The sequence below is a fragment of the Ranitomeya variabilis genome, chromosome 1 (assembly GCF_051348905.1).
Source record: "Ranitomeya variabilis isolate aRanVar5 chromosome 1, aRanVar5.hap1, whole genome shotgun sequence".
Lineage (NCBI taxonomy): Eukaryota > Metazoa > Chordata > Amphibia > Anura > Dendrobatidae > Ranitomeya > Ranitomeya variabilis.
Window position 1 is genome coordinate 1,094,772,013 of NC_135232.1, and position 22,288 is coordinate 1,094,794,300.

Sequence of the window (22,288 nt, forward strand, 5' to 3'; positions counted from 1 at the left end):
GAGTCGTCACGTCCTGCACCAGGGCGAGTGGTCGCTAAATCAAAGAATATTTGGAGAAATCTGTGCAGTCTGGGGGCTTCCTCAAGTGGATCTTTTTTCCACAAGGCAGAATCGAAAAGTAAAAAGGTTCTACTCTCTAAACCCGAAAGAGAACCCGGAAGGAGTAGATGCGTTACTACACCAATGGAAATTCCAACTAGCGTTTCCCCCGATCCCATTGATCCCTACAGTCCTGAAGAAGATCCGAGAAGAGAAATCACGCATAATCTTAATCGCACCCTTCTGGCCAAAGAGAGCTTGGTTCACTTGGCTCAGACGTATGTCCATCTCGGACCCGTGGATACTTCCAGAGGTCCCAGACCTTCTGCACCAGGGTCCGGTGACACATCCTCAGGTTCACAGCCTACACCTCACTGCTTGGAACTTGAGAGGGGACTTCTGCTAGCAAAGGGGTTCTCGGATCCGTTAATTACTACTCTACTGTCCAGTAGAAAAAAAGTCACAACTGATAAATACCAAAAGGTATGGGGAAAATTTTTAGAATTCTCAGGCCGAGGGATAACTGATACCGTTCAGAAGGTCCCTATATCTGAAATCCTAGAGTTTCTCCAAAAGGGTCTGGAGAGGGGATTATCTACCAGCACTCTAAAAGTGCAAGTTTCGGCGCTTAGCGCCTTGTTTGACCAAAAATTGGCTGATCACCCCTGGGTGTGTAGGTTCATTCGGGCCTCCTTTACAGCCAGACCATTCAAACCTCGTCCAAAGGTCGCTCCCTGGGATTTAAATTTAGTTTTAAACGCCTTGACCTCCTCTCCCTTCGAGCCTCTTTCCTCCATATCGGAAAAAGCGCTAACTCTAAAAACAGTTCTCCTGATTGCCCTTACCTCAGCCAGACGCATTAGTGAGCTTCAGGCTATATCTATTGACCCTCCGTATACTGAAATTCTGGAGGATAGGGTAATTATAAAATCTGATCCGGCCTTCTTACCTAAGGTCAACTCGAAATTTCACAGGGACCAGGAGATAATCTTGCCTTCATTCTGTGCCAATCCAAAATCCCAGGGAGAAGAAACCTTCCATTGCTTGGACGTCAGACGTTGCCTTCTTCAATATATAGAAGTGACAAAACCATGGCGACAGTCTACAGCCCTTTTTGTCTCCTTTCAGGGGACAAACAGGGGAAAAAAGGCCACAAAATCGACTATTGCACGTTGGCTCCGTATGGCTATATCACTTTCCTATTCCTCTTCGGGACAGGTCCCTCCACCTGGTGTTATGGCCCACTCTACGAGGGCTATTTCCACATCTTGGGCAGAGAGGGCAAATGCATCGATAGAGCAAATCTGTAATGCAGCAGTATGGTCTTCTCCCTCTACTTTCTTCCGCCATTATAGATTGAATCTGGGGCTATCAGATCTTGCCTTTGGTAGGAAAGTACTATCTGCTGTTGTCCCACCCTAGAGGTTCTTTCTATTTCTTCCTCTCATGTACCGGTGCTGTCATGGGGAAGGGAAAAAATGATAATTACTTACGGGTAATTTGATTTTCCAGATCCATGACAGCACCGCTCTAGTTCCCGCCCTATCTTGGTGATGGTGTGTGATTCACAAAAAAAAAAAAAAAAAATCTTAAAAAAAAAAAAAAAAATCTCAAAAAAAAAAAAAAAAAAGAGACACAAATGAAAGATGGGGTAATAACCACTTAACATAACAATAGATAAATAGTCTTAGAGTTAAATATAATTTTTTATATGCCTAAAACTAACATAGCGGTTACCTTACATTCTCTGTAAACAAACTGAGGAGAGAGGTGCCGCCGACATCTTTTATCTCCTATGCAGGTTTCCTGTTCTTGGGGGCGGGACCATCTCTCATGTACCGGTGCTGTCATGGATCTGGAAAATCAAATTACCCGTAAGTAATTATCATTTTTCTTATCAGTCTCAATTAAAATGCTGCATGGCGTGCAAGGTCCCCCTGCTCACACCATCACATATACTGGCTCGTTTGAAGTTCAACAATCACCATCTGGATGATCCAGAGGAGACATGGTCAAATGAGACCAAAATAGAAATTTTTTAGTTCAACTCCACTCGCAGTGTTTGGAAGAAGGAGTACAACTCAAAAAATACCATCCCAATCGTGAAGCAAGGTGGGGGTAACTTCATACTTTGGGGCTGCTTTTCTGAAAAGGGGAAGTGAGGACTTTACCGTTTTGAACGAAGGATGAATGGGGTCAGGTATCTTGAGATTTTGGCCACCAACCTCCTTCCCTCAGTAAGAGCATTGAAGATGGGTCGTGGCTGGGTCTCCCAGCATGACAATGACCCAAAAAGCACAGCTAGGGCAAGTAGTGAGTGGCTACATAAGAAGCATTTCAAGGTCCTGGAGTGGCCTAGGCAGTCTCCAGACATAAACCCAATAGAAAATCTTTGGAGGGAGCTGAAACTCAGCCCCGAAACTTAGAAGATCTGTATGGAGGAGTGGAACAAAATTTTTGCTGCAGTGTGTGCAAACTTGGTCAAGAACTAAAGGAAACGTCTGACTTCTGTAATTGCAAACAAAGTTTCTGTAGCAAATATTAAGTTCTGTTTTTCTATTGTATCAAATACTTATTTCATGCAATAAAATACAAATGAATTATGTAAAAATCCTACAATGTGATATTCTGGATTTTATTTTTAGATTCTGTCTCTCACAGTTGAAGTGTATCTACTATACAAATTACAGACATCTCCATTTTTTGTAGGGGGAAAACTTTCAAAATCGGCAGTGTAGCAAATACTTATTTTCCCCATTGTGTGTAACGTTTTGAACTTCTGACTTTCAGACTCCATATCTCACCATTCGCTACTCCTTCTAATGTGAGACTACCATCATTTTATAGACAATCATCTTGGCCTTCTCATAAATAAATTTGACTTACAACTAGTTTGAATCGAGGAGCTGCCATGAAGACGATTTCCCAAGAAAAGGGAAACCGCATCGTCCATCTTATCGATGAGAATCTGTAGCGAGACTTGAAAATTGCTGCTCATAAATGTCTCCATCCAATCTCGCTGATCTAGAGCGATTGTGCAAAGAAGAATGGGCCCAAACGTCACCTGTAGATGTGCAAAGCTGGTAGAGACAGACCCCAAAAGATTTACTGCAATAATTTCAGGAAAAGGTGGTCCTACAACGTATTGTCACAGGGGGCTGAATACAAATGCACGTCACAATTTTTCAGATTTGTATTTTTTAAATATTTAAGAAATCTGTGTATCCCTTTCCTTTACACCTCTCAAATACTTAGTATTGGTATATCACATAAAATCCCAACAAAATTTTGTTGGGATTTTAACGTGAAAAAAATGTGGAAAGGCTCACGGGTATGAATACATTCAAGGCCCTGTACTTTTGTATATAATACATGTGTTTCCATGACTTTTCCTTGGCAGTCCGGTTTTCCGCTGGACCAGTTTATAAATGATTAGCCTCCGCCTGTGACCTCTTTATCAGGAATCTGGCGCGGCCCTGATTCCACGTGTTCTCCTGTGTGAACGGAATGTGTGCCCTTTTCGCTGGTCGCAGTTACGTTTGCTGTTTTCCACTTCAGACCTTTTCTATGAATGACGGTATTGATCCTGGTGGTGGTGTACAGGGTCCGATATGATCCCTGCTGCTGACATCCACTGGCATGTTTGCATTTGTCACATGGATGCATCGCGCTCTGGCTGTCGTTTGAGCTTTGTTTTTCCTTTTCTTTTGTGATATCAAAAATTGCTTTCAAATGGTGCAGAATAGTATAAAAAACAAACAAAGTAATAATAATTATTCGTACATTTTAAATTTTGGGGTTGTTCCCCCTCCAGCAATTTAACGACATCTGTTTGCGATATCTAAGGGCCTGACAACCGGTTAACACATTTAAGACCTCATATGAATGCAGACTGCTACATATTTTAATTTTCACAATGTTCTTTAATTGCTGTGCTTTAAATGTAATTTTTTAAGTCTCTTTTAGGGATCTGAACGCCCCTTATCACGTTTAAGACATCATAGGAATTGAGACCATTGCCTGTTTTAATTTTCACAATTTTTTTTATTTTATTTTAGGTATGAGTCTTTCTCTTATTGTTGTGCTTGAAATGTCATTTTTTAAGTGATTTTTATGGATCTGACAACACCGTAACACATCTATGACATCAACTGAATCGTACCCATTATATATATTTTATTTTTGACTGTGACCCGGCTTTCCTTTGGACTCTTGTAGATTTAGTAGTGTTTTTGCCTTTTATTGCTGTGCATTATTTCATTGTGCATTTCTATCATTCTGTAATTAATACAAGATGCTCAGGGTTTTTTTTTGCATTCATGTAACCATCCGGTGTTTGTTTTTTGTTTTTTTTTCCCTGCAATCGTGGTTCAGGAACTGATGTTGGAATTGATCCCTTAGGTTTCTGTTGGTTCGGACCATTTTCTCATCCGGCTATGCAGAGCGCTTCGGTGCGCTGCTTTTGCATCAGATGTCACCGGATACCAGAATTTGTAATTGATGTTCATTGTAGTTTACAAATTCTCCATTAAATGAGTAAATGGCTGGATCGGGGAAGGGACCTGTGGTGCTACCGTTTCCCATAAGATCTTAGATTATTTTTCCTCGTACTTTCATGCTCCTTACCTCTTTTCCTGTTTCTTGCAGAGTGGTTCACGATTATCTGAGTGGTGGACCGTTTGAGGATTTTCAGGGAAGCATGTATTTCTCCCGCTTCTTGCAATGGAAATGGCTTGAGAGGTAAGTGCCTTCAACTCCTTAACGGGAGTCTGTCAGCACAAAATGACTGTGCAAACCAAGCTCAGGAGTTCCAGTGCATCCTCGGCATGGCCAAACAGTTCGGTGCACCTTCCCACCTACTCGTTTTTCACCTTCTCTGACTTCACAGGAGCGAGAAAAAGTACAGAGATAGATGGAAAACTGTTAGCTGCCACGGGTGCATCGAGCACCTGTGCTTGGTTTGAACAGTCATTTTTTGATGACAGATTCCTTTCCTTCTCTGTTTAGCTGCCTACCTTAATTTTTCCTTAGTATGTGAACGTTTTAGTTAAAATGTTGAGACGCCTTTATTAGCGGTCTGTTAATTGCCTGATTGGACGACGGCTGTGTCTCCTGACTCGTCCATTCCCAGTAGCGCGTTCAAGTATTCTATATGGGGAGAGGGGAGTAAGCCGCTGTCGGTCGGACATGACTTGCAGTAGCTTATATCCGAAGGACACAAACACAAGGATCGAGCATTAAAATTCAACATTCTCTACCCAGCATCACCTGTTGTGGCTGGATCAGGAGGTCTCCATACACATGAGGTATTCAGCCGAACCAGGGGGTCGTCCGACTCTAATCTAATGTGCATCTACCGGACATCCCTGGTACTTTCCCGATACTGGACAAATATGTCATGCATATTACCTGGGGATAAATGTATGATTAGTGGGGGTCCAACAAGTGCCACTATCAGGACGTTACTACCCTTACTGGTGTATGGGGCCTGGAAAGCAGAAGCAAAGAGGGGGGAGGGCCCAGACCCAATCCGGGTCCCTCCTCTTTGCTTCTGCTCACTGGGCCCCAGGGTATAATAATGTGCCGGCGCTGGGAGCTTTTCTTGGAGCTCCACAGCCTTCAAAACAGAGTGGCAGCGTAGGGTACGACCACTGGGACCTTTGCCAATCCCGAAAAGGGGTTGCTGAGTAGACTAGGGCGGTAGTGTGCACACCAGTTCACACAACACTTGGTTCCTAGTATTACTAGGACTCCGGACTAGGCTGTTTGGGTGCCATTAATCCAGCCTGTTTTGGGAGATTGATGGATCTTTTATTTTTATTTTTTACTGGTAATAATATTTCCACGCTCCTATAGCTCAGTAGTAGTGTCTTTGTATAATTAAGGGACGCTGTAAGTGTAAGGAAAATGTTCCCCCGCTATACGGTAATTGTGTGTGGCCGTGTCCGACCTGTTATTCACAGACTTCGCATCGCCGACTTCTAACGTCCTGGTCTTACGGCCCTAAAATGCCATAAAATAAATGCAAGCAGCGAGTTTAGATAAGAGCCTGGCCATAACTCGGAATTGTTCCACTCGGATAACGCCGTTCTATGGGCTTCTACAGGGCAAGAAGGTGACGTGTTTGCTGAGTGGCTGCGAAACGCCGGGTTATGTGTTCATATAAAGAGCACTGGACCTTGGAACAAAGTAGTTACGTTATTGATTAGATATTGCTTTATGGTGTTTTGCTGGAAGAAGCTGCCATGAAGCAGACGGCTGTTCTTAGATACTACTTTCTGCTAAAGCATCGGCGATTTTACCGTGGTCTGGTACAAAGGGGCCTGGGATGATGGATCCTCCAAGGGGCCCACCATGACAGTCTCCGCTACATTATTCACACATTAGAGATGTCAACATGGTTTTGTTTTTTTTTATTTTCTTTGCCCTTTAACTTTTTTGCTTTTTTTTTTTTTTAAAGGTGCAATCAGTATGTATATGTGTGGTTTTAAAGGATCTGGACGCTTTTGGGGACAGGTTTTGTACATAAATGTATGTATTATTGGCTAAAAATAATTTTTGCAATAGGGTTTCATAATTTTTTTTGCTCCATTTGATTTTTACAGGCTCTATTTCCTTGTGTATTTGTCAAAGTTCAGCTCTACTTTGATGTGGTCTGAGAGGAGCGCGGTAAAAGACAGATAAAAGTTACTACCTCCCTGTCAGAACTGATGGATGCTCAATTAACTCATTCTAAATCCATCAGTCTGCAGTGAAACAGCCTAGAAAAGCCAAATGGTACAAAATGTTTGCTAAAACCCAAATGCAAATTTCTTTTTTCATGCATTTTACCCCTTAAAAATTCAGCTAATTTTTATTTTTGTGCTATTGTTTTTTTTTTTTTGTATTTTATTTTTACCTAGTTTATTGTGCTGTAAAAATGTCTTGTTAAGATGATTCTTTATGTCCTTACAATTATCGATACCGAACATTGTATAGCTTTTTATTATTGTTATTTTAGTGTCTTAAAATTTTTTTTTCAGCAGTGTTATTTCTTTTGCACTCTTAGCTGTAGTTTTTAGTGGTACAATTTTAGGGTACATGCAATGTATTCCATTTTTAGGGAATGGTGAGGCAACACTAGAAATATTTACCGTATTTGTTTTCTGACGGTGTTAAATTATTTTATATTTGGTAGATTGGAATTTTGTGGACATGGCAATACCTAATATCTTAATTTTTTTTATTTTTGGATGGGGAAAAAGTTGATGATTTCAATTTTTTTTAGCTTTTTTATTTTTTTTAATTTTGCGGTTTTATTTTTACATACATACATTTCTTTATTTTTTTCAGCTAGCCTTGAGGACTGGAACCTGCAATTGTTTGCTTGTATTGTATTTATCTGTCGTAGTGACCCATCGGCACTTTGCGGTCTAGTCTGTGAGGGGTGGTTGGCTGGGCGATGAGGGCCGTAATGGGACCGGGACCGCAACACATGAATGCCATTGTCAGACTCTAAATATGCAAATTGCCTCTTCAGAGAGGGAGAGGAAATAAACGCTAGTGCCACCTATATGAAGTAGAAATCAGTCAATATCGACCCTTTAACGAGCCTTGCCACATGATTTGGAATAAAAGCCAAAATCTCAATTTGCAGAAACGGTGTTTCGGTGTGCTGACCCTCATCGGTGCAATGCGTGAGATCTGGTTTGGCTAGGCAAGGCTCTTTAAAGGGTCGATATTGACTTTCAGGATTCCTACTTCCAATAGGTGGCAGTAGAGTTAAAGTCCTCTTCCTCTCTGAAGAGGTAATTTGCATATTTAATTTACCAAAGGAGCATTGCTTGGCCTATAAGCCTCCTCACACTGGCATGTCAGGCGTGTCACTCTCCACAAGGAGAAATGTTACTGCTGAGATCCATAGTGAGAGACTGAAATACAGGAATTGTCCTCTATGTTCTGAATCCGGTCTGTCTGGGATTACATGAATAGACAGAAGATCTGTGGTTAGGTCTCCAAGATGCTTGGAACCATGTCCCTGCTGAGTTCCTTCAAAAGCTGTGTATCTGAAGAACTGATGCTGTCTTGAAGGCAAAGTCGAACCAAATATTGATTATTTAGATTTATTTTTTTTCTTCATTCACTTTTCATTTTGTCAGTTGCTAAAAATAAATTATATTAGAACTTATACTTTTGAAAGCAGACTTACTTTACCGGGTTCCGTTTGCGCATATGTGGAGGGACTGCTCATTTCCTTCTGGATCTCCAGCAGATAATAACCTATGGTAAATACAATGTAGATTTTCCAAAGCCACTTTCTCCTGTGGATATGTCTTAAGAATCTGCACATAAATTGGCCACATTATTATGTAGGGTAATCTGCATCTTTTTTTTTTTAGTAGGATACCTAAAATTTAATCTTAAAATCTCGAAAGATTCCAATCTGAAAATGGTTTGTGTTTCACGGATTTGTGATATTGACCTATAGATGAGCATGCGTGTGTTCTCCCGGATTGTCAATGTGATGTTCCACATGTTCGCAGGCAAGGTGATCAGTGTATGATTGATCATATTCTTGCCACTTTATTAGAGATGTGACCCTGGGGTACAGCTTAAAATCAGGGGTCAGCCTTCTGTGGATCAAATCCACTAAAGGAAGAAAGCAAAAAATTGGATTACGGAGCGTGGAAAAAGGTCACCAGGTTAGATGTGTCCCCATATCTGGCCCACCATGCTGAGGAAGTTATGTAATGAGACCAACAACGAACCACCCAGGTCTGCGTTGTGCTAAGACTAGCGGGCATGCCCATGATGTCTGACACTATATCCTTGTCATTGTCACCCTCTTGTATTTCAGGCAGCCGGTCACAAAGAACACATTCCGGCATTACCGGGTGCTGGGGAAAGGTGGATTTGGTGAGGTGGGTACCCGCATCTCTCTCGCACCCTTATATCACACGTCCTTCATTGACGCGTCATGATTTTTTTTCTTTTGGCTAGGTGTGCGCCTGCCAAGTCCGAGCCACCGGGAAGATGTACGCCTGTAAAAAGCTGGAAAAGAAAAGGATAAAAAAGCGGAAAGGAGAATCCATGGCATTAAACGAAAAGCAGATTTTAGAAAAAGTAAATAGTCGATTTGTAGTAAGTATGGATTCTCCTTTTATTCTTTGTATTGACTCCGTCCTTCCCGTCATCTTCATGTGAGTCCTCTTCATATACTAGGTATATAACGGTACGGGGCCCCTTGGGCTGGTGACGCCACCTCTGCATGGTTGGTAGATGAGGGGTATCAGGGTGAATAGTGCTGCTGGTGTGCCCATGGTTGTACGTGTTGTGTGTATGAGGTTCCCTTTGTTTAGTTGACATTGAAACTGCTGCAGAACCTCTTTTTATGGAGAAATAGCGAGGCCTAATTAAAATAAAAAAATAAAAAGTAATTTATTAGAAGTACACAAGGATTCAGTGACATCTGCAGTCTGTAGTCACCATTTTATTCCACACTCCTTTTTTACACTTGGTGGGGGTCCCAGATATCGGACCCTCTTAATAGCCTATCCTTGGGTTGCCACAGCTAGGGCCTAATTCAGACTTCCATTTATTTTTGCCTACAAGAAAAAGTGCATTGGATTTACGTTAGCGTAATGCATCCAATTTTCAACTATTGGGGATGAGGTAAGACAACAAACATTCAAAACAATTGCTACTGGAGTCTTTCGCCAGTCTCCTAGCCTCTTCTTCTGGTATTAAGTGACCCCTGCAGCCAATCAATGGCTACTAATTGGCGGTCACATTCTACCCAAGCCAGAAAAAAACAAAAATCATGGATGCCTTTTGTCTCTTCCAGCCCAGATGGAGCCGCACTGATGATACCCCCTGCTGGAGGGGAAACCAGGACATCGACGTGGGACACTTGTAGCAGTGCTGTGGGGCTCTGGGGGTCCAGTATTTTATTTCATTTTTTTTTTATAGGACCACCAGGAACTAGTGTCTTCCGCGTGCTCGAATAATATGTTAATTTGCGGCTGTTCGACAGCAGCCACACATGCAGGGATTGGCTAATAAACAGGAAGTCTCTGCATGTGTTGCAGCTGTCTAACAGCCATGGAACATGCAGCCGTGGGGACTCGAACATATCATTCGAGCACGCCGAAGTCACTCGGTTAGCACCCGAGCATGCTCAGATAACACCTTATCCGAGCATGTTTGCTCATCACTACCCGCAACCCGTTTTTAAGTTACAGCCCAAAATAAGTGCAAAGTGCCCGTACAAACTGTGTAAGGAGGACGTGACACATCCGTTGTTTCATGGCCCGGGACCTGTGATCGTGTGGAGTTGCGTGTGGCCGGTCCTTGCACTATGCAGACCTCCGCGATCTTCGGGTGACCTTTCCACTGTCAGATCGGGGATCTACAACCCTTATGAAAGGACCACCACCTTCCAGAAGACCGCCGACCCCTGATAGAACCATGGGGTGTAGGTTGCCCAGTGTCTAGAGGCCAGAGGGAAGGGTCAGCAGATCGATGCCCCCGCGGTGCAGGGAGTGCCGTGCCCTTCACATCTCCGCTCCCATGCCCTCGCTCCCGGCGCCCCCCGCCGCGCTGCCTGCAGCATTCCACCTCCCAGGAAACAATCAATAGGCTGAGTGCTGGAGAGGTGTCCAGGCCAAGTGAAATATTGATCCCACTTCCCTTTAGCTATGATGAGTTTCTATAGGAAAAAAAGAAAACAAAAACACCCCGCCAAAAATCAACAAAAACCCCACCGATCAATAATTGATGTAATAGATGATGTGATGTGCTGTAATGGGGACTTGTATGTTCTAATTTCTGTAAGTCACAGGCCACATTAATAAAACCTGTCCCCCCGCTATCCCGGCAGGTCTGTGTTAGTAAATTCTTGTGTTCCCCGTGAAATTATTAAATCACATTGTGCGGTTCCTCAATTATGCTTCCAGGAAATGAGGAAATGAATAAATTGACAATTGGGTGTTTTTGGGCTTTTTTACATTGAGTTTTGACAAGTGGGTGTTGGCGTACTTCCCTTATTAAAGAGGTGTGTCCCTGCCTAGTCAGAGGCTGTCCTCCCTGATTGGACAGTGTGAGAGGATGCAGGGGTACGCCCCCAACTGGTAGCACCCAGGTATCAATGTACTCATAGTCTTCTATATTTACTAAAATGGACCAATCCAAGAGAGCAAATCAGGAGAGAGCTATCCCAATCTGTAGTTGGTGTAATAATAACATTAATAAATACCTCCAATTAGAAATGTAGCGTAGTTCTTCTGATTTGCTATGTTGCTTCCCCCATGTGCAGGCATTGCAGTAGTTTAGGTATCCATGGTTACGACCACTAACAACTAACTGTCACAATAAGAGTGGTCGTAACCATACCGAAGCTACTGTAATGCCCTACACATGGGGTAAGCATGTAAAACTTAGGGTGGGGTCATCCCATAAAATGAGGAAGGTCTCATCGTCTTTAACTTGGACCCCCCACTAATGACGTCTACAGACCTGTTGTCAGGACGGTGAGGTAATCTGTGGGATGCAATGGCAGGGCTTAAAGGGGTTTCCAGGATTACAAGGATATGGTTGCCTTCTTTCAGAAATAGCGCCACCTCTGACCGTGGGATATGCATGGTATGGCCTAGCTGAGCTCCATTCACTTCAATTAAAGGAGCCATGGTTTTTTTCTTCCAATCCTGGATTACCCCTTAACCCATTGCTTGCCAAATTAAAATTTTTACAAGTTTTTCAGAAAAGGGCGTCCCATTATTCAATTTAAAATGACATTGACATGATTTCCTATTTTGAAAACATTCATTTTACAAACACAACACAAAAAATTGGACCTAATTATAAAAATTATAAAATCTTAGTTGTTAGAAGCTAAAGATTAGGCGTCCCAACAAAAGGACATTGGTAGATAATGGGTTAATAATAATGTGAGCTGAACATAGATGGTGTTTTGTGTTTTTTGTTTTTCTCGCTGAGCCCTCATTCTGTTTATTTGTCAAGAATGCCCCCTCTATACACCAGGACCTGAATATCCCAAAATTGGTGTGAGTAGATGATCGACTTTGGAAAAAAAACCCTCACGATACTGTCTGGAGAGGTTTATGCTCTATGTGCCCACCCATAGGGGCCAATGCTTGTACTCCTGTCCAGAGCCATTATCGTACCGGACACCATTATAAGCTCCATTCTGTCTCCGATTGCACCGCAAAGCACGGCCGGGTGCCATAAATTATGCAAGAGGTCAAGTCCATTCACATCAGAGATGAAAGTAACCATGAAAATGCCGGTCATTATTGATTATGTTTAAAGATTCATGACAAATGCACCACACTGCAGACCTAGAAAACATTAGCTGATGCTTTTTTAAACATATTGCATACAGTAGTAACATAAATTAATAATTATGTTAAAAAAAATATATAATTCCTATAACTTCCTGCTTTTTCCATTTGCACTAATCACCTGCCGCACCGCCAGCAATATCAGAAGTATGGCAGAAGCGAATGAGTGCGAGGACAGCGACATCTGGTGGTGAAAGTGCAGAATACATTTACAAATGGTCTAAAATAAATGAAAAATAAATACATGGTTGTACAGAAATAAAAATGTATGTATGTACGTGTGTGTGTGTGTGTGTATGTATGTACGTGTGTGTGTGTATGTATGTATGTGTGTGTGTGTATATATATATATATATATATATATATATATATATATATATATATATATATATATATATATATACACATACACATACATACAGGTGCTTCTCAGGAAATTAATTTATTTCAGTTATTCAATACAAAAAAATAAACTCATATATTATATAGAGTTATTACAAAGAGAGTGATCTATTTCAAGTGTTTATTTATGTTAATGTTGATGATTATGGCTTACAGCCAATGAAAACCCAAAAGTCATTATCTCAGTAAATTTGAATAATTAACTAAGAACACTTGCAAAGGCTTCTTAAGCATTTCAAAAGGTCCCTTAGTCTGTTTCAGTAGCTCCACAACCATGGGGAAGACTCCTGACTTGACAGATGTCCAGGAGGCAGTCATTGACACTCTCCACATGGAGGGTAAGACACAAAAGGTCATTGCTAAAGAAGCTGGCTGTTCACAGAATGCTGTATCCAAGTACAGTGCCTTGCGAAAGTATTCGGCTCCCTTGAACTTTCAACCTTTTCCCACATATCATGCTTCAAACATAAAGATACCAAATGTAAATTTTTGGTGAAGAATCAACAACAAGTGGAACACAATTGTGAAGTTGAATAAAATGTATTGGTTATTTAAAATTTTTGTGGAAATTCAAAACTGAAAAGTGCAATATTATTCGGTCCCTTTAACTTAATACTTTGTTGCGCCACCTTTTGCTGCGATTACAGCTGCAAGTCGCTTGGGGTATGTCTCTATCAGTTTTGTACATGGAGACAGCGTCGGACTGGAGCACCTTGGGCCCACCAGAGAAAATCATTCTTGGGGCCCACTATGTAGCTACATAGCAATAAATACAAGACCACCAATTGTGCGGTAAAACACACTAATATCAGCGTATAATCTAAGGTAGTACACGTCTTAATTATGTAGCGGGGGTTGGGGTAGCCCCAGTGTCTAGGGCCCACCAATGGAACTGACTCCAGGGGCCCACTCTAAACTTCAATGCTCAGGCTAGGTACACCTTTGTTTTGTAGTATTTGTTAGGAGGCTCAGTAGCAAGCTTCATTATATTCATTAGAAAAACAGGTACAACATGCTGCACATTTTTTTTTCGCTAAAAAGATAGACACTAACGGAAAAAAACAAAGACCTGATCACTGTATTTAAAGGGAACCTGTCACCCCCCCAGGGCGTTTTTAAGTAAAAGAGCCAATAAGCACTAAGGCTGCATTCTGTGAAGGTGGCTCTTATGCTTAGTATCCCTAGGAATGCTGAAATAATCACTTTTATAAATTTTGCGCCATACATGTATTGAGTCCCGGAGGTATGTCTTCTACCCCGGTGTCAACCGCCTCCGAGACGTCAATCATCTCCCTCTTGCGTCTGTGCGCCGCCTCCTGTGTTCAAAATACATGCCCAGCACCTGCATTCTGCCAACATTTCTCAGGCATGCACCATGCGCACTGCCCGTGAACTTACAGCAGGCGAGTAACGTTGGCAGAGTGCAGGCGCTGGGCATGTACCGTATTTTGAACACAGGAGGCGGCAACATTTATAAAAGTGATTATTTCAGCATTCCTAGGGATACTAAGCATAAGAGCCACCTTCACAGAATGCAGCCTTGGTGCTGCTGAAGGTGGCTCTTTTACTTAACCCCTTTCTGACCTCGGTCGGTATAGTACATCCGAGGTCAGAACCCTCACTTTGATGCAGGGCTCCAGTGGTGAGCCCGCATCAAAGCCAGGACATGTCAGCTGTTTTGAACAGCTGACATGTGGCCGCAATAGCGGCCGGTGAAATCGCGATTCACCCGCCGCTATTAACTAGTTAAATGCCAAATGAGCGCATCGCTGACCCCCGTCACATGATCGGGGGTCAGCGATGCATCAGAATGGTAACCATAGAGGTCTCAAGGACCTTTACTGAGGTAAAATACTGACCAAATACTGAGCGTGTGATCATGGCCTTAGTTTAATTTTTCTGTCACTATAACAATACAAAGAAAAAAAACCTGAATACCAATGTGATCCTTAGCTACACCCGTTCACTTTTAAGCCATCAAGATTTACTATTTTTTTTAGCTTCCCAGAGATCAATCTTTTTTATTTTTAAGTTTGTATAAGGGTTTGATATTGACAATGCTGTCAACAGAGGATGCATATCATTTAAACGGGTGGTCCCATATAAAAGATTATTACTCTGTAGGCTTAGGGACACAAAAACAAATAAAACAAAAAAAATGAGCTCCTAGGTTGTGCATATGTCTTTTAGACGCCAGCCTGCACACATTGATTTTGTTATAGGAACTGTTTTCAGGAACATAAGGGCTGTCCCACACGTCCAGATAATTCCGGTACCGGAATAAATCGGTACCGGAGTTATCCGTGTCCGTGTGCCTGGGAACTCACGTAGGCCATACGTGCGGCACACGTGTGCCGCCCGTATGGCGAGTGGGTACCACACAGAGCGTGTGGTACCCACGCGTGTGGTACCCTTCATCGCGGATTCATATGTTCCCTGCAGCAGCGTTTGCTGCAGAGAAAATATGAAGAATAGTGTTTAAAATAAAGATCTATGTGTCCGCCGCCCTCCCACCCCCTGTGCGCCCCCCGCTGTTCAGAAAATACTTACCCGCCTCCCTCGCTGCTTCCTGGTCTGGCCGCGGCTTCTAGTGTATGCGGTCACATGGGGCCGATCATTTACAGTCATGAATATGTGGCTCCACCTCCCATAGGGGCGGAGCCGACTATTCATGATTGTAAATGAGCGGCCCCACGTGACCGCATACAGTAGGAGGCGCGGGGCAGAGAGGAAGGAGTGACAGCCAACGTGGGAGCGGGTGAGTATTTTCTGAACAGCGGGGGGCGCACAAGGGGTGGGGGGGGCGGCGGACACATAGATCTTTATTTTAAACACTATTATTCATATTTTCTCTGCAGCAAACGCTGCTACAGGGAACATATGAATCGCGGCTTCAGCACCATGTGGGGGGGACAGCGCTTACTGTAGCGCTGTCTCCTGCACGCACACGGACCCCAGACGGAGAACGTCCGTGTGAGGTCCGTGTTTTACACGGACCCATTGACTTTAATGGGTCCGTGTAATACGTGCGCTCCCACGAACACTGACATGTCTCCGTGTTTGGCACACGGAGACACGGTCCACAAAAAATCAATGACATCTGCACAGATGCATTGATTTTTATGGGTCTACGTGTGTCAGTGTCTCCGGTACGTGAGGAAACTGTCACCTCACGTACCGGAGCCACTGACGTGTGAAACCGGCCTAACATAGCTGTTTTTCCTGAAGCATCTTTGAGGCTACGTTCACACGTTCAGTTTTTTCATCAGTTTTTTTTCCTGTCCTGTTTTGAAAAACCGCAGCTAAAATTCAGCGCTGATTTTAGCTGCGGATTTTGATCCTTTTTCTTCTGCGGATTCCACTGCGGGTTTCCAAATGCAGTTTCCTATTGGTGCTGCTGGAAACCCGCAGCGGAATCCGGAGAAAGAATTGACATGGTACTTCTTTTTTCCGCAGGCAAATCCGCGCGGATTTTCCTGGGGAAAAAAGGATCGTCGGCACAGCGGATTTTGTTTTCCATTGGGTTACATTGTACTGTAACCTACATGGAAAACGGATGCGGATCCGCAGCTGAAATTCCGCTCCGGATCCGCACCAAAAAACGCACCGTGTGAACATAGCCTTAGAGTATGTGCACATGTCAGGATTTCTTGCAAAACATTCCTGAAGAAAACCAGACATTTTCTGCAAGAAATCCGAATGCGTTTTTTACGCGTTTTTTCGCAATGCATTATTATGAGTGTTAATAGTGAGCTTCTTGCTGCCTTCTTTCAGCCATTTTTCATCTTTGAAAACCTAAAGCTGTTAGAAGAAGCTGAAAAAGAGTGAACTTATGTACAAGTCATTTTTACACTGTGGATCATTTTTATTTTATTTTTTATCATTTTTTTTCAGGTGTTTTCCAAACAAACTACTGGTAATCCTGAAAAAGACACCGTGTGTACATAAGGTCACTATCGGGGTCCAGCGAGGCCACTTTCCACTGTTCTCGCCTCTGATGAGACTCATGTCTACTGTGCTGTAATCTATCACCGAACTCAGTGGATTGTGACATCTTCATCAGACACCGAGTTCAGTGATTGACCTCAGCGCTGCAGACAACTTCACAGCTGCACCCAATCAACAAAGCTAAAAAGTTAGGCTATGTGCCCACGTTGCAGAAATGCTGCGCAGCATTTCCGCAACTCCCTGCTGTTTTCCCACAAAACACAAGCGTTTCTAGCTTGCAGAATGCTTGCGCTTTTCCAAGCGATTTGAAGCATCGCTTGGAAAAGTGATTGACAGGTTGGTCAGACTTGTCAAGCATAGTGCTTGACAAATGTGACCAACTTTTTATTATTGATGCTGCCTATGCAGCATCAATAGTAAAAGATAGAATGTTAAAAATAATTTTAAAAAATATGGTTATCCTCACCTTCTGACGGCCCCCGATCTCCTCAGCGGCGCTCCCAGTACGTTCTGTTCCCAGGCATGCTTTGCGCGAAGGACCTTTGTGACGTCACGGTCGCGTGACCACAACATCATCCCAGGTGATTCGCACACAGCATCCCTGGGAACGGAAGCCGCCGCGTGAACCGCTGAGAGCCGGGAGGACTCCGGGGGCCATCAGAAGATAAGTATATCATTATTTTTTATTTTAATTCTTTTTTTTTTTTTACATGAATATGGTACCCAGGGCCTGGAGGTGAGTCTCCTCTCCTCCAGACCTGGGTACCATCTGCACATGAAGCGCTCACATTACGCATGGTGGGCATAGCCACATGCGTAAAGTGAACGTTTCAGTGCAATCCTATGGTGGCAGAATCGCCACGATTCCGCAGAAATAATGAACATGTTGTGGATTTTAGCGCTATGTGATTCCGCAGCGGGAAAATCCGCAGCATGGTCACAGCAACTGCGAAATCCCAAAGGATTGCATGGGAATGCATTTTTTTAAGTGTTTCCGCTGCAGAAAAAACGAGGCAGAAATGTATAACGAACGCAACGTGGGCACACAGCCTAAAACTCAGTTGTTTTTTTACCTTTTTTTTTTTATACCCCGAAGATTATGAAGTAATTTTTAAAATGGGACAACCCTTGGTAATTTTTTTTTACTATTATATTTTTGCTATAAATAACATTATAGATATATTATTCATTCTGCATTTAAAAGTGCAAGGTTTTTTTAAAGGTATATGAGCATTTTTTGTGGCGCATTTAACTAAAGCATATATGCTTTTTTATGTCTGAATCCATCACTAAAAATGGCAAATGTATTGTATACACATTCACTTAGGCCGGTTTCACATTTGCGGTTGTGTCTGCAGTGTTTCTTCCGCAAATATCTGCATGCGTTGTGTTTTCTTATATTTAACATTAGGGACGCATGTGTCTGCGATCGGCTGCATTTTGCCGCGTTTGACGACGCATGCGTCGTTTCGTCTGTGGCTTGGCGCGGTAAACGCAACATGTAGTAATTTTAGAGGCGTCAATTTGCCGCCTAGAAACGTATGCGGTTGTTAGCGCAAGGAAAGCGGCAAAAAAACGCATTACTATCTATGGGAACGCATGCGTACACATGTCTTTTCGTACGCATGCGTTTGATGTGCTTGCGTACTTCGGACTGCGCATGCCCATTAAAGACACACCCTCCTGGAAATATCAAACGCATGCGCATAAAAAGCGCAAACACATGTAAAAACGCATGCAAATGCTGCGTTTTTTTTACCATCATGCGTAAGCTGATGCGGATAAAAAACGATGGATTAACAGACGTTTGCATGCGTTTGCGGTTGCGGATGATACGCTGCGGACTTAACCGCAAATGTGAAAGTAGCCTTACATAAATGCATTGCAGACATGCACACTGTACTTATTATATAGTGTATAGGTGTGCATTTGTGTATACACTTAGGGTATGTGCACACGTTGCAGAATGGCCTGTGGAATTTTCCGCACAGAATCTGCATCTCTTGCAGAAAATGTAGGCCAAAATGCTTGCGGAATTGATGTGGATTTGTTGCGGATTGTCATGCGTTTTTTGATGTGCGGATTTGCCTTAGGCTACTTTCACACTAGCGTTGCTTGGTGTACGTCGCAATGCGTTGTTTTGGAGAAAAAAACGCATCCTGCAGAATTGTCTGCAGGATGCGTTTTTTCTCCATAGACTTTCATTAGCGACGCATTGTGACGTATGGCCACATGTCGCATCCGTCCTGCGACGGATGTGTCGTGTTTTGGTGGACAGTCGGCACAAAAAAACGTTCCATGTAACTTTTTTTGTGCGTCACGTCCGCCATTTTCGACTGCGCCCCCTCCTCCCCGAACCCTTAGAATGGGGCAGCGGATGCGTTGAAAAACTGCATCCACTGCCCCCGTTGTTCATTTCTTTCACAACGTGCGTCGGTACATCGGGCCGACGCATAGTGACGGCCCCGTACCGATGCTAGTGTGAAAGTAGCCTTACTCAGAGTCAATGGAAGCAGAAACGCTGCGGTTCAGCACAAATAATTGACATGCTGCGGAAAAAAACCTGCAGCGATTCTGCATGTTTTTTCCACAGCATGTGTACAGCGTTTTTGTATTTCCCATTGATTAACATTGTGTGCACAACGCACTGCGGATTTGAGGCAATGCCGCGCGTCCAAAAACGCTGCGGAAACGCATCAAAATCAGCAATGTGTGCACATAACCTTATACACACACAGAAATAAGATAGATGGATCGCGGGCAGCAAGCGCTGTGAAGAAGATGGGGATCTCCTGTCACCATCACAGAACAGCAGTGGGGGAGACATTGTGATATCAGCAACTAGAAAGCAGAAAGGGGTAGAGGGGGCAGGGAGAGCGCAGATGTATGGGGCAAACAGGAAAAACAGCTTTTGTTGGGGTGGAGGACAGAACGAAGTCAGGATAGAGACATAAGCAGGAAGCTCCAGTACTCACTTCAGGTCGGCACTGTGTTCCTCTGGAGCTCCCCTCCCCCTCCTGACCGTGCCGACAGCAGAGCTTAGAGCTTATCTGACAGCAGTATGGGGGAGAGAGGCCATCTTCTATTCACTTCATCAAGCACTTTCTTCAGCAGTGGCTGCACAGCTCTCCTGGCCCCACACTCCAGCAGCCTGACCTGGTCCGTGCTGGTGGGCTGGGCTTACTGCTGTGAGCGGCTCCAGCAGCATCTTAGCTAGTGTAGCTCAGGGAAATGGCTGTGCTGAGCCTCTCTCCCCCCATCCTAGCCAGAGACTCGGGGGAGGGAGAGAGAAGGTAGAGATCCTGCCTGCACACTGTTCTCCCCACCCTATGTTATACCTAGCAATGCAGGAGGCTCCTGCCAGAAGCTCAGCGGGGAGGGGCGGGGCTTAAATCATGCATGCAGGGCAGGGATACTGAGAAGAGAGAGACTGTCGGAGTCAGGGGCCCACCGGGGGAGTCAGGGGCCCACCGGGGGATCCACCGGTTTCCTGGTGGGCCAGTCCGAGCCTGCATCGAGAGACTGAAATTCTTGCCCATTCTTCCTTGGCAAACAGCTCGAGCTCAGTGAGGTTTGATGGAGATCGTTTGTGAACAGCAGTTTTCAGCTCTTTCCACAGATTCTCGATTGGATTGAGGTCTGGACTCTGACTTGGCCATTCTAACACCTGGATACGTTTATTTGTGAACCATTCCATTGTAGATTTTGCTTTATGTTTGGGATCACTGTCTTGTTGGAAGACAAATCTCCGTCCCAGTCTCAGGTCTTTTGCAGACTTCAACACGTTTTTTTCAAGAATGGTCCTGTATTTGGCTCCATCCATCTTCCCATCAATATTAACCATCTTCCCTGTCCCTGCTAAAGAAAAACAGGCCCAAACCATGATGCTGCCACCACCATGTTTGACAGTGGGGATGGTGTGTTCAGGGTGATGAGTTGTGTTGCCTTTACGCCAAACATATCATTTGGCCTTGTTGCCAAAAAGTTTGATTCTGGTTTCATCTGACCAGAGCACCTTCTTCCACATGTTTGGTGTGTCTCCCAGGTGGCTTGTTGCAAACTTTAAATGACACTTTTATGGATATCTTTGAGAAATGGCTTTCTTCTTGACACTCTTCCATATAGGCCAGATTTGTGCAGTGTAGGACTGATTGTTGTCCTATGGACAGATTGTCCCACCTCAGCTGTAGATCTCTGCAGTTCATCCAGAGGGATCATGGGCCTCTTGGCTGCATCTCTGATCAGTCTTCTCCTTGTTTGAGATGAAAGTTTAGAGGGACGGCCGGGTCTTGGTAGATTTGCAGTGGTATGATTCATTCTCCTTCCATTTCAATATGATCGCTTGCACAGTGCTCCTTGGGATGTTTAAAGTTTTGGAAATCATTTTGTATCCAAATCCAGCTTTAAACTTCTCCACAACAGTATCACGGACCTGCCTGTTGTGTTCCTTGGTCTTCATGATGATCTCTGTGCTTCAAACAGAACCCTGAGACTATCACAGAGAAGGTGCATTTATACGGAGACTTGATTACACAAAGGTGGATTATATTTATCATCATTAGGCATTTAGGACAACATGGGATCATTCAGAGATCCACAATGAACTTCTGGAGTGAGTTTGCTGTACTGAAAGTAAAGGGGCCGAATAATATTGCACGCCCCACTTTTCAGTTTTTGATTTTCCACAAAAATTTAAAATAACCAATAAATTTCGTTCAACTTCACAATTGTGTTTCACTTGTTGTTGATTCTTCACCAAAAATTTACATTTGGTATCTTTGTTTGAAGCATGATATGTGGGAAAAGGTTGAAAAGCTCCAGGGGGCTGAATACTTTCGCAAGGCACTGTATATTAATGGAAAGATGAGTGGAAGGAAAAAGTATGGCAGAAAAAGGTGCACAAGCAACCGGGAAAACTGCAGCCTTGAAAGGATTGTTAAGAAAAGGCCATTCAAAAATTTGGGGGAGATTCACAAGGAGTGGACTGCTGTTAGAGTCATTGCTTCAAGAGCCACCACACACAGACGTATCCAGGACATGGGCTACATGTGTCACATTCCTTGTGTCAGGCCACTCATGACCAATAGACAATGCCAGAAGTGTCTTACCTGGGCCAAGGAGAAGAAGAACTGGACTGCTGCTCAGTGGTCCAAGGTGTTTTCAGATGAAAGAAAATTTTGCATTTCATTTGGAAATCAAGGTCCCAGAGTCTGGAGGAAGAATGGAGAGGCCACAATCCAAGCTGCTGGAGGTCTAGTGTGAGGTCTCCACAATCAGTGATGGTTTGGTGAGCTATGTCATCAGCTGGTGTAGGTCCACTGTGTTTCATCAAGACCAAAGTCAGCGCAGCCGTCTACCAGGAAATTTTAGAGCACTTCATGCTTCCCTCTGCTGACAAGCTTTCTGGAGATAGAAATGTCATTCTCCAGCAGGACTTGGCCCCTGTCCACACTGCCAAAAGTACCAATACCTGGTGTAAAAACAACAGTATCACTGTGCTTGATTGGCAGCAAACTCGCCTGACCTTAACCCAATACAGAATCTATGGGGAATTATCAAGA

General features: G+C 43.5%; 1 protein-coding gene across 4 annotated transcripts in view; it reads left to right on the forward strand.

The window, feature by feature from the left end:
* GRK4 (G protein-coupled receptor kinase 4) overlaps positions 1-22,288 on the forward strand; it is a 203,877-nt gene that overhangs the window by 165,561 nt on the left and 16,028 nt on the right. For all 4 annotated transcript variants that reach the window (XM_077280049.1, XM_077280052.1, XM_077280050.1 and 1 more), the window contains 3 exons: positions 4,687-4,779; positions 8,876-8,939; positions 9,019-9,159. In XM_077280049.1, the coding sequence (XP_077136164.1) occupies positions 4,687-4,779; positions 8,876-8,939; positions 9,019-9,159 (298 nt within the window). The remainder of the gene's footprint in view (positions 1-4,686; positions 4,780-8,875; positions 8,940-9,018; positions 9,160-22,288) is intronic.